General features: G+C 47.9%; 1 protein-coding gene across 2 annotated transcripts in view; it reads right to left on the bottom strand.

The window, feature by feature from the left end:
- The window catches only part of bonsai (28S ribosomal protein S15, mitochondrial), a 131866-nt gene that overhangs the window by 14044 nt on the left and 95342 nt on the right, over positions 1–22480 (bottom strand). For both annotated transcript variants that reach the window (XM_068392178.1, XM_068392177.1), the window contains exon 2: positions 17373–17556. In XM_068392178.1, coding sequence (XP_068248279.1) covers positions 17373–17530 — 158 coding nt within the window. In that variant the 5' untranslated portion in view covers positions 17531–17556. The remainder of the gene's footprint in view (positions 1–17372; positions 17557–22480) is intronic.

The following is a 22480-nucleotide window of genomic DNA, read 5'->3' as shown; positions in this document are numbered from 1 at the left end:
ACGTCGATGTTGTCCCACCGTTGCTGGAAAGCATTTTGCTAGAGTGCCTTGGGGTCCGGGACTGGGGAGCAGTACAGGGGCAGCTTGAAGTTCAAAGCTGTCGCGAACAAGTCCACAGTCGGGGAACCCCACAAAGTCAGGACTTTGTTGGCTATCTGAGGATCCAAAGACCACTCGGTACTCACTATCTGCGAGGCCCTGCTCAGACTGTCGGCGAGCACATTCCTCTTGCCAGGAATGAAGCGAGCTGATAGTGTTATCAAGTGGGTTTTGGTCCACCTCAGAGTCTCTACTGCAAGATGGGATAGCTGCTGTGAAAAAGTGCCTCCCTGCTTGTTGATATAAGCCACTACCGTGGTGTTGTCGCTCATCACCACCACGGAGTGACCCGCCAGGGACGGTTGGAACTGCTGAATAGGCACTTTTCTGATTCTGACCAAAGGCCTGAGGCCCTCTGGTTCAGAACGTGCGGCCCCCACCCTTCTTTTGACGCGTCCAAAAACAGAGTCAATTCCGGGGGGAGGACGAGAAGACTCACTCCCTTCCACAGGTTCTCGTCGACCAGCCACCACCGCAAGTCCGTCTGTTCCAGAGACCCCATTGGGATCAGAATGTCCGGGGAATCGGATCCTTGATTCCACCGGGACTTGAGCCGCCATTGAAGGGATCTCATCCTGAGGCGGCTGTTTGGAACCAGACGAGCCAGGGAGGATAGGTGACCTAAGAGACGCAACCACGATTGGGCGGGGAGTTCTTCTCGCCTGAGGAAGGGTTCCGCCACCCTCCTCAGTCTTGCTATCCGGTCGTCTGATGGAAAGGCTTTGTGGAGATTAGTGTCTATTAGCATGCCTAGATAAACCAGTCGTTGGGACGGCTGCAGAGAAGACTTCTCGAGGTTTACCACGATCCCCAGATCCTGGCAAAGATCCAGAAGCCTGTCTCGGTGCCGAAGAAGGGTCGACTCCAAGTCTGCTAGGATCAGCCAATCGTCCAGATAACGAAGGAGACGAATGCCGTTCCTGTGCGCCCAAGATGAAATCAGGGTGAACACTCTGGTGAACACCTGAGAAGCTGTGGAGAGACCGAAACACAGCACCTTGAACTGGTAGATCTTGTTGTCTAGGCAAAATCTCAGGTACTTCCTGGAAGACGGATGGATTGGGATCTGGAAGTACGCGTCCTTTAGATCCAGTGTGCACATGAAGTCTTGTAGTCTCACCGCAAGTCTGTCCGTGTCTGCTGTCTCCATGCTGAACCGGGTTTGCTTGACAAACCCGTTCAGAGTTGAGAGGTCGATGACGGGTCTCCAGCCTCCAGTAGCCTTCTTTACAAGAAAGAGTCGACTGAAGAAGTCTGGGGAGCCGTCGACGACCGCCTGGGGAGCCGTCGATGACCGCCTGGGGAGCCGTCGACGACCTCCTGAAGAGCACCCTTCTCGAGCATGGTCTCGACTTCGGCCTGAAGGGCCAGCCCCTTTGCCGATCCCGTGGCATAGGAGCTCAACGACACTGGATTCGCTGTCAGGGGAGGTTGAGATGTTGTGAACGGGACGCGATATCCTTGGCCGATCACTGAGACCGTCCAAGCATCGGCCCCGTGTTGCTGCCACCTGCGGACGCAACGCTGATGGCATCCCCCCACAGGCGGACACGCAGGGGGACTGCCACCCCTAGGGCTTGCGGCCGTGGCCGCCACCCCTAGGAGTCTTGCCTCCCCTGGAGGACTTACCGCCCCTCTTGACCTTGGCTGGAAAGGGCTGGGGCTTAGACACCACCTTCTTAACTGCCGGTGCCTGCTTTGGAGCCTTACGAGGCTGCTGCTGCTGTTGTGGCGGGGCTGGAAGCTTATAGGGCCGAGCTGTAAGGGCCCTATGGAGGAGGGAGTCCGTGCTGGATTTCCTCCACCTCTCAGCCGTTCGCTCCATGTCTTGAGGCTCAAACAGGTTCTCCCCCAGAAGGGAAGCTTGTCGGAACCTACACACATCCACGGCGGGGACCTTCGGATGGAATCTCTCGGACACAGCATCGCGACGCTTCAACACCGAGTTGGCCCACAGGGTGGTAACCTGGTGCGCCAAAACTCGATGGAGCGGGTGCCCGAGAGAAAGGAGGTCTCCAGGGCTTTCCTATTGGTCTCCTGGGACAAGTCCTCCGATTGCAATAGGATGCCCAGAGATCCTAGCCAAAAGTCCAGCCACAAAGTGGCCTGCATGGCACACTTAGCGACCTTCTCGTGGCTAAGGATCTCTGCCGCCGAGAACGACACCTGCCGGGCAGAGAGCTTCTCAAGGGGAACTCCCTTCGCCAGCTCCTCCACAGACTGATGGAGAGGAAGAGCGAGGTTGGGCTCAGCCAGAATCTCGAAATACCTCCTCTGCTAAAGACAAGGAGGAGGGATGAGCTTGTTTCCGGCAGTGGAACGACTGGAGGAGGCAAGAAGCGCGAGCTGAGCGTTGGCCCTAGCTCTAGCACTCTTCAGACCCCGAGACCAGGGCAGAGCCGCACTGGACTTCGGGGCCTTCCGAACGTCAAACACTTCATCTAAGATCGTGTCTTTGCCTTCACGGGGGGGCGATGACTGGATCCATAAGCCCGTTAAGTTGCCTTATCAGGCTTAGGACCTGCCAGAAGGCATGTTCGGATTCTTGCTGTTCTCCTCCCTGCGGGCTGGCAGCTAAGTCCCCTGCCCCAGGGATCTCTTCCTGGGGTGAAACGTGGACATTCCCCCGGGTAGTCGTGGGTTCCTGGCGAATCCTTGAAGAGGATTTCGGGACGGTCTTGGAGTCCTTGGATTCCCTCCTGGGAGGGATACAGGATCCCAACAACGAGATTCGAGGAGCCCCTTCCTCACGAGATGATTCTCCTCCATGAAGCGAAGTCTCCCCCCTTGGTGCCGAGGGGAAGATTACCGCCCCACTGGACTCACCTGAGGACGGAAAGGCCTCGTCCACAGGAGAAGGAGAAAGCACTCGAGCAGGAGAAGGGGCCTTCGCGACCGACCTCTTGGGAACCAACTTCGCCCTGGGGGAAGTCACCACGAAGTCCACTCCTCTCTTTCTCTTCAGCGTAGGAGAGACAGCCGTTGGTTTGTTACCCTGGTCGGCGAGTGCTGGTTTCATAACCCTCACTAACGCCCGCGCCAGAGGACCAAACCAAGTCTATTGCTCCAAGGACACAGAGTCCGAAATCCTCGCTAAAGGGAAAGGGATCGGGCGATCCTTTGGAGTGGACACCACAGTACCTGCATGAAAAGAAGGTGGGGAAGAATGATGTACTAACCTCTCCTCAGTAGTATCCTTGTCCTGCACTACCAACCTGTGTTTGGGTGGAGGCGATCCCGAGCGTTGTCTAGGAACACGCGTTCCTGCTGCTACCACCGGCTGCGGAATTCGCCGGAACGATGGTCGCACGAGGGCGAATGGTCGCGCGGGCGAGTGGGCGGGCAGGTGAATGAGCGCGTGTCCAAGGCGGCGAACGCAAGCGTTGCCGAGGAAACACGCTGCCATGTGGGTGAGGAAGACCGCTGGCGATGTGGATCATCAGGCGATCGGTGGTGAGTTGGTGAGCACTGACGCGCAGGTAGGCGATGGCGCGTTGTGGCATGGTGACGCGTTGGCGAGTGATAGGGAGCAGCATGCGCAGGTGAGCGATCGCGCGATGGCGAGCTAGTAGCTGGCGAACCATGTTTCTTCAGAACCTTCGGCTGACGAAGCGTTGGAGAACGTTGGCGCGCAGGCTGTAACACACGTGGGCGGTCCGGAGATCGCCGAGAAACAGGTGATTGCTGACGCGTAGAACCCTGGTGAATAGGCGATACCAGTATCGCCTGCGCGCGCTGACGAGCAAGTGAACGCTGGCGAGCAGGTGAACGCTGGCGCGTACGTGATCGTTGACGCGTGGGAGAACGCTGGCGAATAGGCGATACTAAAATCGCCTGTGCGCGCTGGCGAGCAGGTGAACGCTGGCGAGCAGGTGAACGCTGGCGAGCAGGTGATCGCTGGCGCGTAGGTGATCGCTGGTGAGCAGGAGGTCAACGCGTGAGATCCTGTGAAGGGACAGGTGGCGCGGCGCGTTCACGAGCAGGAACAGGAAGATCGCAGGCGCGTTGGAGAACATGTGCTTTTGACACACGCGCTGAACGATGTTGCGTAGCCACAGGATGAAAGAGCTCAGAAGACTGATGGCGAGCAGGGAGCTCAGCAGGAACTGTAGGATGGTCAGAGACCGCAGGGCGATGATCCTCAAATGAGCGCTGACGCTCAGAAGAGGGCTGACGAGCAGGAAAGCGCTGGCGAGGAGGGCGAACATCATGAGAGCGCCGACGAGCAGGAGAGTCTTGACGAGCAGGAGAGCGTTGACGAGCAGGAGAGTGCTGATGAGCAGGAGAGTGCCTGTGCGCTAGCACTGCTTGTGGAAGGGAAGAATCCCTTAGCCCCGAAGGGACCGTTGCCCGTCGGGTGACGAGTTCTCCAGAAGGTGAAGATCTGGCAGGAGTTGGTGAACGGTCTGCAGAGAGGTCCAAGGGAGACAGAGCTGTAGGTTGAGGCTGACGAGGAGAGTCCCCTTCGGAGGAAGAAGATCCAAAAAGGCGCCTCTTAACCCCCTTGTAAGGGGAAGGGAGGCCCTTGCGACGTAGCGGACAGTGAGCCTTACGGCGGTCCTCCGAAGGGGAGTCTCAGACAAAGCACTTCCCTTAGAAGGAGCAGCAGAGACCGAAGGACTCACTTCCCCCTGCGGAGGATTGCCCAGCCACATCGGAGGCCTCTGCCACCACGACGTCGACGATAGACAGAGGGTCTACCTCTGCTACCGCCGGCGACTGCTTAACAGCGGCCCCCAATGAGACAAGGTCAATAAAGGCGACCCTGGAGGGCAAGCCCTTAAGCCCCAGGGAAGACCAAATCTCCAAAAGATCATCATTAGTTAAAGCATTATCAATAACCTCCCCCGGAGGAGGAGGGGGAACCGCCTCGCTATGGGAGGCGACGCCCTCTCCCCCCACCCAAGGTCGGGAAACAGAACTAGGGCCTGCGCTACCACTCGGCCGACTCTCCTTAGGAGCCGGACGAGGGGGAGCTTTGGAGGAGGTTTGGGCGGCGGAAGAAGAATCCTGAGAACCTTCCTCCTTCAAGGCAAACCCCGAAGGAGAACGGTCTCTCTTGGACTTCTTACGCCGGCGGCCAAACCTCTCCCACTGGGAGGCAGACCACTCCCTGCACTCACGGCACATTTTCTCCTGGTCACACCGTCGGCCCCGACACTGAGGGCAAAGGGTGTGAGGGTCCGTAGCTACGTCCGACATAAAGGTCCCACAAGGACGACCGGCAACACCAGGGCATGTACGCATTGTAAAATAATAATAATGAAGGTCAACTTCCAACCAACACACACGCTGTAGAAAGAAAAAGCAGAAAAATTAAAGGCTGTCACGAGGACGATGAACAGACACATCTGATCACCGCCGAGCCAAAAGTGAAGTGAAGCAAGTCACCGGTGTGTGGGGGGGGGTAGCAAGCTACCCTTCCCCTACCCCCCGCTAACTAGCGCGGGGGTAATTAACCCTCGTTAAAACTATTGGCTCGTCATTTCAGCTGCGCTAAAAGGTAAACCCAATGTAAATAGCGTGGTTTGTATTTCGGTTACGGAACAAACTAAATACATAGCCTTTCTCAATCACAATTTCAAAAAGTCTTTTCACTTCCACTAACATAAAATGCACTGGAATCCTAATAAGGGAAAAAAGAATTTAATTAAAAAATAAAAAGGTTTCATCTTATAAAACTTCTATTTGGTAAATGCCTTAATGGGTAGTCTCTGGTATGCTGTTGGACAGGTTTCACTAGCATCAAGGTCCAACAGAAATAACTAGTTAATCCATAATGCCAATTTCAATGCTGCTTTCCCAAAATATTTAAATGCTATAGTTTGGTACTCCATTAGGATAAGAAGTCTAAATTTAGAAAATCTATTTTCTATTATATCTTTCATGTGGGTTCCCATATATAAAAAAAAAAACTATTTAAAACAGCTGAGCATAATAAGTACACAACACATTGAAATAATTATGGCAATCCAATAATGTTGGAACTAAAAGAAAACAATCCTGTAAAAAGTCAGTACAGTGAGTTTGGAAGATTACTTTTATCATCATGAAGCACATTATTAAGTTTAACAAAATTGATGCCTTGAAGTTGTTAACCCTCCTAGCACTTGTATGACCAGTTTATCATTATCTATTTGTACTTGAATATATTTTTGGGCTCAAGCCATGTCGTCCTGATGGAAGGTTCCTAATAGTAGCTTCCAAGGGATATATGAACTACAGTGATATTCCCAGAGAATTTACCTATAGGTCTCCAGAATTCTAACTCCTGGCACAAATATTCTCAACATTCTCTTAAGGATAACGCATAAATCAGGGGACGTATATCTTGATACGACACATAGCGATCTTCACCCCGAATAGCGTCTTCGTTTCGAGGGGGAAGAGTGGCAATTTTGGAAGGGGAGCCATTATCAAGGTTACCCTATTTGCCATACTACTATCGAGTATCAAGACGGCGCTATATCCAAGATGGCGGATATTCCTAATTTTGTAGCGAATTCGCACAGTAGTGTTCCCTGATGATCTAACTTTTTCGATCGATTCTGCGAGGATTATTATGCAATCTCCAGCTTCTTTCGCCTCTGGAAAGTTGAGCACTGTATTGATTCTTTACAAGGTGTATATTCTAGCTCCTGTTTCACAGTGAAATTAGAGTAATTTATTGTGCTTAGTAGCTAGGCCTGTTACCAGAGGCCCCATGGGCACAGTCATTCATTAGGCATGTGTTATTTAGTTAGTAGAACGACATTCCCGGTTGAAATAGCATTAATTAATTATGAAAGCTATTTAGGCAATTTATAATTGCAAAGATGTAGTATGCATAATTTTTCCTTTTCTATGTCGATCGTATACGTTAAGAGTTTCGGTGATTTAGGTAACCGAGATCTTGTTTTTCCTAGGTAACCTAACCTAGGCAATGTAGTATACTTTCAGACATTTCCCCGTTTACCCTCGGGTATCGTTTATCAATTCAGGCGGAGATGGATATCTCCTAGAATTATTATATAATCGAGACTCGTCTCCAGTGGAGATTTAAGAGTAATCCCTCCTTCTCTCTGAGTGTAGCCTTTGGCTACAACCATAGTGGGTCGCGCCTCGAGTTTTCAATCAGGCATGACTAGCCTAGGGTTTTCTGTCCCTTCCCTTAGCCGCAGATAGCAGGTTTTAGGATTCGGTTAGAACCTCAGAGTATATAGTCTTGTGCTGGCAGCCGGCAGGCAGGGTGAATAGTCATTCCCCTGCTGGCTAGGCTGCCGGCATAGGAGGCTAGCCCTCCCTAAGCCGCACTTGAAGTTGTATGATGCGGTCTAGAAGACTAGTCCTGTGCTCGCAGACCCTAGGCTGAAGAATAGACATTCTTCTGCCGCCTAGGATGGCGCCGGCACTGGAACTGTTTCTCCCTTGTTGAGAGGAGGCGGCACTGCCGCCGTCCCCTTAACTGTATTGGCAGACCCTAGGCTGGAGAATAGATATTCTTCTGTTGCCTAGGATGGCGCCGATACTGAAAGAGTTTCTTAGGGGTGTGGTAGGACCGGCAACCTTGCCGGCTCCTTCCATACCTCATACAGGACCCTTTTCCCTCCCCCTCCTCTGTCCTTTAGTGATGATGGCCTTGCCATCATAACTCTTTGAGCCATTGTCCTGCAATCTCACCGATTGCCGGTGGGTTGTGGGGCCGGCCGGTCTCCTACTTAACAGCTGTTGTCTGACTGCCGGCTGCCAGCAGCCATGATGGCTGCCGGCGGCTAGGACAACTGCCGGCGGCCATGATAGCTGCCGGCAGCCATGACGACTGCCGGCGGCCATGATAGCTGCCGGCAGCCATGACGACTACCGGCGGCCATGCCGGCTGTCGGCGGCCATGACAACTGCCAGCAGCTATGAAGGCTGCCGGTGGCCATGCCGGCTGCCGGAGGCCATGCCGGCTGCCGGCGGCCATGACGGCTATGGCGGCTGCCGGTGGCCATGACGGCTATGGCGGCTGCCGGCAGCCATGATGGCTGTTGCAGGGAAGTCTCTTCTGTCACCAAGGTTCTTCAGTCTTCCCTTGGACTGCCGGCCACAGGTACTGTTGCCGGGGTGGGCCGGCGCCAGCCTGTACTGACTCAGCCGGCGGCATGCCGACTGTACCAGTGCTGTCAGGTGCTAGCCTGCCGGCCATGGGCCAGCCGGACTTTGCCGGCGATGGTACTGGTGGTTGGATGGAAGCCTGAATGATACATTCTCCCCTTCCATTTGAACCTCCTTTCTGGGGAAAGGCAGTAAATTATATATTTACATCCTTATTTAGTGTATACATACACAGTAATAAGGCAGTCCTTCACTCCATGCTTTCTCTCGCTCTTTCAGCTAGCATGCTGGCCGGGCTGTGCCGGCAGGGACTAGCAATGCCGGCTGGATTACAGTATATGTTTATACAGTAGTCAGTATATATGCAGTATAGTATATACTGCAGATGGAAAACTATTGTATATATCATACTAGTAGTTATTTTCCAACATATCTTGGGTATCCTTGCCCAGGTGTTTGCCGAGACCAATCTTATATTGAAAGAATAGAACTTCTTCAATATACTAAGTAGAAATCAGTTTACGTTTTACCTTACAATATTAAATAAATTAAAGGGCCGGTGGTAGTACACTTTCTATCCTTAAAGGTTAGAACCCTTATTATTGAGCTTCCCTGATCAGGAAACTCTATGATTTTAATATAGGAAGGAAAGGCCACTGCAAATGGGCTGGATAGGATACAGAAATATGTCTTTTATGCTGGACCGTGCCGCCAGATGCTAGCTATACCAGCAGCACACTGCTGACACAGAAGGTCAGGGAGAGCTGGAAATTCTCTGTCTCTCTGTTAGGAGTAGCAGAAGGTCAGGGTACCACTCCAAAGCTACCAACATTGACACTAAGTTGGGAGTGTCTCTTACACAGTTCAAGACTCTTCGTAGTAGGCAAAACGGCGGAAAAGCTTATGCGTCGAGGCAATCCCATGGGTGTTGGAACTTGTCCTTGAATGCTGTTTCTGGGTCTGGAACCAGAGAACAATAGATCTAGAGCTTCTTGTTCAGTGAAGTTGTGAAGAGGTCCCACACCATAAAAAAACCCACAAAGTAAAGATATCCAATGCTATTGGAGGACACAAGACCCCTCCAAGCTGACTATCTGGGTCTTACTGCTCAACTTATCTGTCACCACTTTTCTCTTGCCTGGGATGAAACAGGACGATAGCACAATTGCATTGTCTTCTGCTATTCAAGAGTCCTCACTGATAGTTGGCATGGTTGAAGTGATATGGTAACCCCTTGTTTGGTTATGTACAGCACCATGGAGGTGTTGTTGCTCATCACCACTACTGAGCATCCAGTAAAAAGAGGGCAAAACTCTCCAAGAGCTAAGGAGGCTGCTCTCATCTCCTAAATGTTAATGCGGGCTTGGAAATCTTCCGTCATCCAGGAACCGGATGCCATGTGTTGGCCTAGCAGGGCTCCCCCACCTCTCACGGGATGCATATGATAGAGGAACTCCGGAGAAAGGCAGTGAGAACTGGCATCCTTGCAGGAGGTTTTCTTCCTCCAACCACCATTGGAGATCTCTCTTGGACTCATCTCCTATCCACACCAAGAAGAGTGGGTTGTGTAGATATTGTGTCCAGGCTGTCTTAAGCTACTGTAGGGATTGTAGGCAATATCTACCCCTGGAACCAACTTCTCCAGAAACGTCATGTCCCAGGAGCTTTTGCCAATGGCAAGCTGAATGATTGATTGCTGCAAGATGGGAAGTGCTGCCTTCCACAAATGTAACAGTCTTTCTCGGAACAGGAAAACTTTCCTTAGAAAACGTATCGATGTCCCTCCCCAGATAGACTAACCTCTCCGTATGAACCCCATGTCCTGACAAAATAAGAGAGCTTTGTCTTGGAAGAGAATTAGTTCTTCCTCCGTCTCCCCAAGAATCAACCACTTATCCATGAAGCGAACAAGACGGATCCCATCGATGCGCGCCCACAAGTAGATTACCTCGAAGACCCTCAGGAAGACTTGGGGCGCTGTCGACAAGCTGAAACAGAGGAGTTTGCCCACTACCACTACTCGGAGATACTTCCAGGAGTAAAGGTGAACCGGGATCCGAAAGTAGGTATCTTTCAGATCGAGAGTTGCAAGTCTAGTGGTCTTATCACTTAACTGCCCATGACTGCTGTCTCCCTCTTAAAATTTGTTTGGCAGATGAAATTATTGAAAGCTGAGAGGTTGATGACCAATCTCCAGCCTCCAGATGCCTTCCTTACGATAAAGAGGCAGCTGAGGAAGCCTAGCAAGCCATCATTGACCTCTTGAAGTGCACCCTTTAGTAACATACTCTGCAATTCTTTCCGTTAGGCAAGATCTTTTGATGACCCCTGGCGATACGATGAGGACATTGCTGGGCAATGAATCAAAGGAGAGGGAGAACTGATGATCAGGAGGAGGTATCCGGACCGGAGGACCTCCAACGTCCATCTTTCCCCTCCGTGGAACCACCACCTAACTCAACTGGCTTTCAGGCATCCCCCCAACTGGTGGTGAAATGGGGGAACGCCCTCCCTAGCATAGGCGTTTACCTCTTCTGTTTCCCCTGCCTCTACCTTGACCTTGGTTCTGTCGAGAGGGGAAAGGCTGCGCAGATGGAGTCTTGAGGGTTGATCTCTCTGCGCTGAACCCCAGGCTGGTTAGAGGGAAGGCTTCTCCTGTCCTGACGTTGAAGGTTGGGGTCGGCAAAAGGACACCGCCTTCTATAGATGGAGTCCTGCATCTTGTTCATTTCTCTACCATTGTGTCTATCTCTGCTAGTGCTTAGAGCGATGAATCCTTGAAGGTGGAATTGCAGAAAGTACGACCGATCCGTTTATGAAACCTAGAGGTCACAGCCTCCTGATACCTAAGCACTCAATCGGCCTATAGGTTGGCTGTCTGTTGCTTCTTACTTGGGTCAATTAGATCTTCGGTATCTACCAAGACGCCTCTGCCACCGAAAATAAACTGGATCTGGAGCTAAATGTTCCGAAGAGCAACCTAGAGTTAAAGATGCCACCACAGGATCAAGTGGAAGAAGGGAGGGGGCACCTCTTGCATACAGTAGTACTTTCGTTGTCTTCAAAAGGCTGCCAGGATCAAGCAAGAGGATCTCCCCACCCTAATTGATTAATTTGAAGATTTCTGGCATCCTGATCTACCTACCCTCAGACAGTCCTTGGAATAAGAGAACAGGGTCTTGCCTAAAGCTTCCTTAGGCTAGTCTAATCTGACCAGGCAAGTTCTTAGTTCTAGCCTGGTTCTAGTGCTACTGGGGGCACGGCAAAGAAGGTCGATTGATGAAATCCTGACTTTGGAGGGGGGGGGAGGGGGCACTGCTTCTCTGAAGCCATTCACCTTTTTTATCCAATGCAAAATCTGCAAGAAAGTCAAGTCAGTGTCCCCCTCGTCTGCCTCCAAAGGTCCAGGAATCGCTGGATGTGGAAGATCTCCCTTAGAGTCTTTCGACTCCAACTCGGTGTCTTCTTCAGAGTCCTCTTCTCCAGATCAATGGGAAGGGTGAGCTGATATATCCTAGTTTGTGATCATTACAACGTGAAGGTGGCTGGAAAGTCTCGAATCCAGGACATGCAACCTTGCGAGCAGTCTTAAGAGTCCTTGCTTTCTTTCTTAACCCAATGAAAAGAAGAAAGAGAGATAGCTAGACATTGTCCTCCAGACTACTGATGCACTTTCATCTGGAGGGTGGCTCTCTAGATGAATATCAACCCTCCTCTCTTTTGCTGGAGGCAGATGTTCTGTTGAAAACTAAAGTGGAGAGGGACAATAATCCTCTACCAATGAGACCTCAATAGGCAAAAAAGAACCTCTGTGGGTTCTGACCCAGGTGTTACCCTTGGGGATACAGCAGAGATCCTGCCTTTGTTATACTTCTTACAACATAACTTAATGGGGACAATGATGGATGATGAAACAGAAGAAGCGGGATCCTCCCTACTTGAAGCCCTCAAATTTGAGTGTGGTGGCAATCGGTCCCCTCAGGCAAGTCTAGGATGAGCCTCCAATGGGTATCTTGAATGTTCTGCAGGCATATGCTTTACTTGCCCAGAGAGTGGCCAATCTGGTCTGTCAAGAGAAGCAGCACTAGAAGGGCCCTTTTACCCTGACTTAGCTCTTCCGGCAATGAGCGTTTGCAGAAAACAGGTAACGAGCGCTCGTGGTGATCTGACAGACAGCGCCTTAAGGAAGATACGGAAAATCACTGTTGAGGACGATCCTTGTGACTGGCACAAACGAGAGATATGTTAGCACCACGCTCTGTTGGCAAATGCTTGTAGTGATTCCACTAGGAATGTTGCCGACTATTGCGAGGTGAACGAACGTTATCCTCTAAGATGGCAAAATCAAAGGATCGCTTAGACACTGAGCACGAGCACTTGGGGCAAAGCAGAATGCCTAGAGGAGCCTTTCTTTACCGAAGGAAACCGAGGCAACATGTCCTTATAAGAGAAATTCTTACAGGTGAGGCTTGGTGTGACGAAACTCAACGATAAAAAGGTCGGCTAGGAGATGAAGAGCATCTCAAAGCATGTCTATAAGACATTCGCTTATGACGTGCAAGACTAGGAGAGAGAGAGAGAGCATCCTAGAGAAGAAAGGGAAGATTAAGATCTGCATCTGAGACACAGGATTAAGCGAGGCGCTGGACTGAGCGTGCAAAAAGTGAGAAGCAGGACCCTAGTCTACAGAAAAGATCAAAGAAGAAGCTAGTTTGGAACTGTTAGGCGAGGAAGGTCTAAAACGAGACAGGGAGATGTGGGGAAGCACTCGTTGAAGAAGCTCATTGTCAAAAGGTGTGCGAAGGCTTAGATCTGGAAAATGAAGTTCTAAGAAAAGGTAATCTGGGTGGTAAGTCATCCTTTAAAGACGAGAGAGACCTCCTCTGAAGGGTAGGACAAGGATCCTCCTCTGGAGAGGAAAGGATTGCGCCAAGGTAGTGCAGCACCCCACTGAGCATGCTCAAAAAAGCGATGCTCAGCAGGAAGCGAGCTCATAGAATGGCGAGGGTAATCCACTTGCTGAACATATAACATGTCTATAAAAGGACAGGGCAGAGACTCCAGAGAGGCAGGACCAAGTTCATCCTCTGCAGGTGACAGGGCGATGACTGGAAACTCCTGGACAGATGCTGGTGGGGCAATGATCTCTGAAGGGTTTCTTTAAGTGAAGAATAGCTTAAGCTTCTCCTCCGAAGGGGAACCTTAGACACCCAAGGAGGGAGACAGCATACAGTATCAGACCTCTTAAACTAAGAGTAACCCCCTGAGGAGGAGGCCCTGCCCTTTCACTAAGAGAAATGGATGGACTTCCCTGTCCCAGGGCTTATCCTATAGTTAAAGGGTCACTAATTTTACTCAGCTGGTCCCCAGAGGAAGCCAAAGGAGAAGAGTCAGACGTAAGAGTACTGGATGACCTTGAAGGTGAAGAATCCATGATAAGCTGCTGCTTCTTTCTCCTGCCATACTTCTCCCCCTGGGAGGATGGCCACGCCTAACAATCATTACAAGAGGAAACTTGAAAGCAAGCATGCCCTTGGCAACGACGACACAACTGAAGAGGATCCACATCAAGAGCACTAATAAAAGTACCATAGGTCTTGGCCAGTACTCCTGGAAATTCCGCATGAAGGGCGGCATCCTTGATGAAAGCAAATACTGTACACCTGAAAGAAAAAGATATAAAGAATTACTCAAATTCTGCCAAAAATAGTTCTAGCCAGTGAGAAGTGTGAACTCGCTGAGTGACTGAAATCTAAGCGAGTTGTCAACGAGCCCGCAAATATTTGTTTGCTATCGTTCATAAATGTACTGTGAGCACGAGCTGATTTTATACCATTGTGAGTAAAGGTTTGAGACAATAACCTCGTAGGGTTATGTCTCATGAGACTGTTGTGCCCTGAGGGAATTTTGGGATGAGGTAGAGACTGCAAAGGGTCAGAGGCCAACATCATCTGAGTGCTCCTAAGAGCTCTCTATCCTGTGGGGAGGAGACGTCTGAGATCATAACTATAAAGGATTATGTTTCCCGAGACTCATTGTTTTTCGATACTCAATGATGGGATGCGGCAACAACAAGCGGATGGCTGGCATTGCCATCTGCTGCAATAATCCTGCAGGATTATGTGTAATGGTGGCATGCGGTGGCCAGAAGCAGTCGGCAGGAATCCCCATACGCGCCAATAACCCTACAGAAATATGCCTGTGAGGTGTGCCCTAGGGGAACAATGGTGGCATGCAGTGGCTGGAAGCAGTTGATAGGCCTCCCAATTTGCAGCAATAACCTCACACTCCTCAGGCACCTCGCTACGACTTAGTGTCTGGGTGGGCTCTCATGAATATAAATAGGGTACAGTTATTCGCCAGGACTCAAGCAGACCCTTGTCAGTGAGAGGAACTCGACCGCTCACCTTGCTCAGTGTGTGGGTTTGGTCTCTTGCATAAATAGGTTAGAGGAAGTCTCCCAGATCCACGTCGGCACGTAGTGTCTGGGTTCACTCTCTTGCATGAAAGGGTTTGTTAACCCAAGCATGAAAAGAACACGTACACTTGCCAGCATTCCCAGAGTTGTCTAGCATGTGCCTAAGAGGAGGCGCGAGCTTGTATGGTGGCGAGGAAGGCTGAGAAAGACTTTTCTCTGCGCTGACGCAAGGCAGGAAAAACAGGCTCTTCCCCATAGGGAGAGAAAAGCCGGAGGCGGGGGACTCAAAGGGTCTAGCCTCACAAAACTTCATTAGCTTTGTTGTGCCCGGGGAGAGTTGGCAGGCACAAGCGATCGGCAGGAATCACCATCTGTGGCAATAACCCCGAAGGGTTTATAGCCTACAAGACTCGGCGATGTGAGAGGCGGTGACTGCAAGTGGACAGCAGGCATCACCATCTGTGGCAATGACACTGAAGGGGTAATACTCTCAAGACTAGTTGTGCCTACATGCTCCATGCTTTACAAACCCACAAAATTTTGAGCAGGCTCAGGCTGGGGCACACATTGTAAGCTGCAAATTGTGAAACCTGATTGTAGCTAGTTTCGAGTTCTCCTTGAGAAGACTGCCCAACTGGTAACCCGGAGGGGTAATAGCAACTGCTCTCATTCATACGCTGGACCAGCAGGAACAAAGGGTAATGAGCAGATGCAAAAGTGCTGCAGTTAAGGGCATGAGAACTCTATCGGGGCATTAACTCTAGAATCTCAATGGGGAAGACCATGGTCAACCGGGGGAGGCAGGTGTGCATGCTCCTGCTGTGCCTCTAACCGTAGCACTCTCAAGATGCAGAGAGAGCTGCAGCTAAAGGCATGGAAGCTCTATCGGTGCATTACATCCAGAGTCTCGGAAAGGAAGACTGTGGTAAACCTCTGAGGAGGTAGATATGGGCTCCTGCTGTGCATCTAACCGTAGCCCCCTTATAAGGCATTCCTTGGACGAGGAGACCTGAACTAGAATGACAGGAGAAACTTGGCCGGCTTCTCCAACAGTGTCCACACCAAAAAAGTTGTCCAGGGGTCAGTTGGTCATTGTTCTACTCATTTGTTCTCGGGAGGAGGCTGAACGAGTAAAGACAACGTGGAGGGAAGAAGACGACGGAGCAAGAGGCCAAGACTCCTCCTCCTGCCATCCACGGAACAGCTCCCACTGGGAGGATGACCACTCTTTGAAAAAGAATTAAAGTCAACCACCAGTTTATGTAATGGGTTAATGAGCCAAAATAAAAAGTAACATTTCACCGGTGTATTTGTGTGAGCAGGGTAGCTGGTCTACCTGCCGCTACCCCGCTAATTAGCAGTGGGCAGTGATAATTCTCTATAATGTATTTTACCTTGTTTCAGCTTTCACTAAATTAATATCCATAGTAAAGAGCAAAAGGGTTTGTATTAGGTGTTAAAACCAATTGGATTTCATCACGGGTCAGCCAGCTACAGGCACCTTTGGCGTTTACCATAATAAAATGGAGGAAGCAGAAGACCTAAATTTTGAATGTAACAAATGGTATCACAGAGCTTCTCTGAATTACAAAATCTACATAGTGGAGAATATTTTAGATGACTGGAATATACAAGAGGAAAAATGGAGGACAAAGAGTTGAGTACTGTACACTGTTGTGACAGATAATCGGATCTTAAAAAGCCTTTCTGATATCTTGGAGACATATTAGACAGTAAAGCAAGAGCTGAGAAAGTTGTATGAAAGAAAATTGCAGCAGCATGAGTGGCATGGTACTACTGTACTTGATGCAGCAGAAAAATTAATACTGGAAAGGAAAACGAAAGATCTTGATAAGATGTTACTTTCTAATATGGAATTTTCATAATTGAAAATTAATAATAATTACCTGTATAATCTAGCAAGCCCGAAATTCCAGGCGTGGTCTCTTCTCAACGAAAATTCAAACTTGCACTCCATTCTAGACATGCTCACTGTAGGGGCATGTCTTGGATCTTACATGGCACTTAAGGGTGATGCACGTAATGGTGGGGAGCATTTGTCTAAACCTGTAAGGAGCTGACTGCACACCAGGGGTCTAGTAAAGGGCAGGTTAGTTACCTCACGCACACGTTCAGGCATGTGCAGCCATGCCAGCATGTGTGAAAAAGACATGCACATGCTCTGAAGAGCTAGCATGCTCAGGTGTGTTAAGAGTCGTGTTGCTCATCAACACAGGGATACTTTGGAGGGGTGCACATCCCATAGGAAGGCGTGTAAGAGATACTGTATGCTAGTATTAAGCATGTCTCCTCTACAGGGGTGTGCATGTTCACTTGTTAACCACACTCAAGTTTATTCTTCTGATTCTATGTTATCTTTTATCAGGTTTCCATGTACAGTACTGTACTCTTGTAATAACGTCCCAAGAAGCTGCTAGTGTCATTACTGTAGAGGAAACAAGTGCTGAAGAGTAAAGAAGAAAAAGGGCTGGAAAGCAAATACCCAATACCAAAAATATCCTGCCAATGGAAGAATGTCTATTCCCACTGATGGCGGCTATTAATGTGACTGCTTAGTGAGCAAGCAGAGGAGCTTCCTTGCTTCCAGCCAGTAATTAATGCTACCTGTTTACACCTCGTTATAAAAGTTTTAACTGCCGTCTTTTTCTGCTTTGCTGTTATTTCTTATGTAAAGGACAAAGGTTTGCATTTGTGTCAGAACAAACAATATTTCAGTGATAAAACTGTCATCATAAAAAATAAACACTGATCATCTTACTCCCTATATGCATCTTCAGCTGGCAAAAGCTTGAGAGGAGGGTTTGATGGGTCAGGCTCTGCACAAGGTTCAAGGTCTTCTGACTTTGTGGGTGTCCAAGATGGGATGTATTTCGGTCTTCGCCACACAATCCCATGCTCAGTAAGCTCTAATCGCATGGCATAATGGCGACGTTGGTCAAACACTGAAAATTAAAGTATACCACACTAAGGGTAAGAAATCTAAAAGATACTTATGTTAAATCTTTTATAAGAGCTGAAATTACCAAACTTACCCTGAAAGTAAGGTTAAAATGACTAAGTAAAGTACTGACAATTTAAATTGGGTGGTATTACTGATCAATGTTTTGTTCTACAGTGAATCTTCCAACATAAATAATTCTTCCTACAATATCCTGTACTACTTGACTGGAGGAGTTTTGTCCTCTTTGTAGGATCACAAATTTTTAAAGTAATATGACAAATCAAGAGGTAATTTGTGTTTTTCACTAACTAATACAAACCTGTAGTTACTTATGTGGATTATCTTTTGGCATAGCCAGAAGGTAGCCATTAGACTAAAAGTGCAAAGTGGCAGCCCTGCCTAACCACTTGAGTGAGTAGGCAGGGGGTGGCTGCTGGGGGGTACCCAGCCACCTATATATACTCTCACAGCTGTAAACTACATCACTTTTTGATTGCAGGCAGGACTTACTGGGGGGACAGGTGATGGCGGGCCAATTTATATAAATAACTACAGGTTTGTATTAGTTGAGGAAAATGAAAAATTCGGAGATAATTTGTATTTTTCCTAAAAATACAAACCTTTAGCTATTTATTGGCGGTATTACTTTCGGCGAAGCTGAAAGGATGAGCTATTAAAATTTAGCAGGGGTTAACAACCCATTAAGCTAGTTAGCGGGTGTAGGGGGGTAGCTTGCTACCGCTCCCACTCACACACCTGTGATTTAGCTCACTATGCTTGGAGGTAAGACTTCAATGGGATAGGGTTGGTGGGTAAGTTTTTATAAATAGCTAAAGGTTTCTCTTATCAGGAAAAATACAAATTATCTCCTAATATAACAAATTTGGAAATAATTTGTATTTTTCCTAACATACAAACCTGGAGCTATTTATAGTGTATTACTGTCGGCAACGCTGAAAACCAGCCAAGACAATTTTAGTGAGGGATAATTACCCCATCCGCTAGTTAGCGGGAGGGGGTTGGGGTAGACTAGCTACTACGCTCACTCACACCTGTCAGTTGAGTAACCACCTTTGTTTTCTGGCAGGACTTCTAGGGGGACAGGGTGGCGGGCCAATTTGTATAAATAGCTCCAGGTTTGTATGTTAGGAAAAATAAAAATTATTTCCAAATTTGTTATTTGTTCCATCACAGATACAAACCTTCGCTATTTATAGGGCAACTTACTCATAGGAGGAAGTTCTACCAACTGGCCTTGGTCATGACTCGGGGTTCCCTCTAATTGATCTTTGATCTAATTAGTAAGAACCCTACCCTCGCTAAAGTCCAAGTAGTTACAAGGATAAGCACGAGTTCTAAGACATATCCAATACCCTCCCTCACGAGGTATTGGTGACGTAACAAAGTATTTATTCATACTCAGGATGCACAAGGGAAATGAATCTTACCTGCAGAGGGGTGAGGTCAGCTATGCTTCGGTCTTGCGGAGCTGTTTCCCCAGGGGGTGAGAAGGAGAAAGAAAGAAGGGAGCCAGACAATCTTTTCATTCACCCCAGACTAACCCGGGTAACCTCAGCCCTCAACCCTCTGCTATTTGTCCAGCAAGGAACCTTGTTGGGCGGCCACCACAGGACCAATGGAGAAGGTTTCCATGTTCCTGTGGGTTAAGTCTTCCAGGTAGTGGGCTGTGAAGGTCGTCTGACGCTTCCACACGCCCGCTTGCATTACCTGTGCCACAGAAAGATTTTTCTTGAACGCCAGAGATGTTGCAATGCCTATGACGTCATGAGCTCTGGGTCGGTTGGACAGAGGAGGATCTGGATATAGAGCGTATTCGATTACTTTCCTTATCCAAGAGGAACTGTAAGTTTACTTGTGAACGAAGGTTCTGGAGTGGGAGGTGAGACCTTCCGGACTCACCAGTGGTAGCTTATACACCCCCCCAAGCAGCGGCGCGAGCCCTAAACCACGCCCCCTTGGGCGGAGTTACCAGGGACGAGCGGGTTGACTCGGCAATGGAAGTCACATTTTGGAAGTTGTAATAGAACAAAAAATAACACAGAAGTGGTTGAGCTTACCTTGGTAGTGCAAGTTATGAAGGAATTACTGTGAAGGTGCAAATTGTTGGACATAAAGGTCTTTTTACTAGTAAATTCAATCTTCTTGTGCTCTCTTGGTTGATATGAATATTGAAAGATTCCAGTTAGTTTGTTTTCTGTGGAATAATAGTGATTGTATGTGTGTGTTCTTGTATATAGCCTACTCTGTTGAATTATGAAGTTGTTAGAATATTCCCTCCTAAGTACTGTACATGGTCTCCTCGGCTCACGGGGGAAGGGTTGGAGGGTGAACCAGACTTTGAGTCCGGAAGGTCTCACCTCCCACTCCAGAACCTTCGTTCACAAGTAAACTTACAGTTCTGGAGAGGGAGGTCTCAACCTTCCGGACTCACCAGTGGTAGCTAGGCAGATGCTTCAGGGGGCTTGAAGATGAAGTCCAGCGACCACAGCATCGAAAGCTCCCTGTAAGCCGAGGAGAGCATAGTAAGAGCTGAAGACAGAGTCGCTTCTCCAATTCATTCTGGACATGATTTCTTGTATCGATACTCCATTGTATAGCAGTCTTGATGAAGCTTGCCCCCTTATAGAGTGAAAATTCGTTGACTGTTTAGTTGCATTTGGGTCGGCTCTGAAAATGCACTCCCTAAAAAGTTGTCTCATTTTTTGTAGAGACATTATCTTGAAGTGTTCATCTAGCCATATGTGGTCTTTCCTGTCTATGTTTCTTTCCATACAGACTTTGTTGGTGTATTCCAAATAGAAGTTCAATTGTCTGACTGGACATATTTTTGGTCTGTTAGGAAGCTTCCTAAAGCTGATCTCTATTGGCGTGTAGTTGTTCTTTTGGTTTTTGGCCATGAAGGAAGGGTGGTTCCGTAAGACAATGTGTTCTGGGGTGAAGGTGCTCCTGGAAATGCTGAGATTGTTAAATTGATTAGCTCTTAAAGGGCAAGCTAAGGCTACTAGGAACAAGGTTTTCTGTGTCAGTAGTAAGGTAGAGTTATCTTTCGTGGTGTTGAGAAATGAAATTACTTTGTCTAGATCCCAGCCAGGGAACTGGTGAGAATTTCTAGGTTTCCTTCTATTAACACCCGATATCATTGCTTTGACATATTTGTCCTCTGCAAGACAGTAACCTGGGAAATAGCCTGACAAGATAGGACCTAAAGCTGCTCTGTAGCTCTTCAGGGTGTTGTAAGACAGACCCTTGTCTATAAGGTGATTGAAAAATAAAATAATTGCTAACAGGGGAAATTTGTTGTCTCTTCCATACTCCTTGTGAATGAAACTTTTAAAAATGTTGTATAGGTTTTCATACTTGTGCAAGGAGCTGTCCCTCAAGCTGACAGCAATTTTGGAACAAACCTCAGGAGGAAAGACGTTAGGGAGCTGATCCTTTAAATTTTGAAGGCGATCAAAGTTGATTGGAGCTTTGCTGAGGGTGAGATACAATCCTTGAGAACTATCTGGTAGTCTTCGATCTTCACAATATATGCAGAAAAGCATATTATTATTGCATTCTTTATTGATTTTAAAAGCTACTTTGTGTAGTAAGAATCCTGGTGGAAAGGCATAGAGGGGTGTTGATCCCTTCCAGCTAATCGTAAGTGCATTATTGCTGATGGCTTTTTGATTTGGAAGAGATGAACAAAACTTTTTGCACTTAGTATTGAAGCCATTTGAGAACAGATCTATTTCTGGGGTGAAATTGAAGTCAGAGCAGATTAAGGAGAATAGACTGTCACTGAGGGAAGTTTCTGTGTGAATGGAACCCAGGTCCCTGGAAAGTGAGTCTGCGATGGTGTTACTTACTCCCCTGATCCATCTGGAATTTATCTGTATGTTGTGATCCTTCATGGTACTAAGTATTTTCCTGACTAGTTCATGGGCTAACTTGTTTCTGATACTACCCTGTTTCTTTATCCAACAATTAGTAACCTTTGAATCAACATGTATTAAGACTACCTTGTTGTATAACCTTGTGATGAAGTGTTCCAAAGAATAGAAGCAAGCTAATAACTCTCTTACATTGATGTGAAGGGAGGATTCTTCATTTGTCCAAGTTCCATTTATTGAGAGCATATTACCCGCTATTACTAATGCACCTCCCCAACCCTGGTTGGAAGCGTCAGTGAAAAGTTCTGCATCTATCTGTGGTTTTGGAATGTTAATCTCTCTGTACATTTGTCTCTGTTCCCATGGCTTTAGGTATTTTTTGAAGGTGTGGGGAATGATTTTGTACCCTGAATTAAAATAACTGTGGTACCTGTGGAGATATTTAAGATGGAATCTTCCCAAGCTTGTATAGGATGCACTAAAATTTAAAGCTCCGATTAACATTTGATAGGAATGCAGGTCGGATTTAACAGAGTTGGAGAAAGCTTTGGCCAATTCGACACACTTCTCTATGTTTTTCCCACTGGGATTCATAGTTTTCTTAATCATATTGTAATGCACTCCTAAAAATTCAATTCTTTGAGTCCGTTCAATTGTAGATTTTTTAAGTGAGATATTCCATCCTAAGTCTGACAAGATCTTAATGACTAGCTGAATGTGATTTTTACATTTTACATAATCTTTTGCTAATATGAGAATGTCATCAAGATAGTTGAATATTAAGATGTTATATGAAGTTCTAATATACTTGATCACTGTGTACATTATTTTTGAAAAAATATAAGGTGCTGTCTTTAGTCCAAAGGGTATCACAGTCCATTTGAACTTCCTTTTACCTAGTTTGAAGGTTAGAAATTTCTGGCTACTTGCATGTAATGGAATGTGCCAATAAGCATCTTTTAAATCTAGTTTGCAGGCCCAAGAGTTTAGATGTAGATAGGGAAATATAGTATTGGCCTTGAGCATGGT

This window comes from Palaemon carinicauda, chromosome 18, assembly GCF_036898095.1.
Source record: "Palaemon carinicauda isolate YSFRI2023 chromosome 18, ASM3689809v2, whole genome shotgun sequence".
Lineage (NCBI taxonomy): Eukaryota > Metazoa > Arthropoda > Malacostraca > Decapoda > Palaemonidae > Palaemon > Palaemon carinicauda.
The sequence above is the reverse complement of the archived record's forward strand: the minus strand, read 5'-3'. Positions and strand labels throughout refer to the sequence as shown.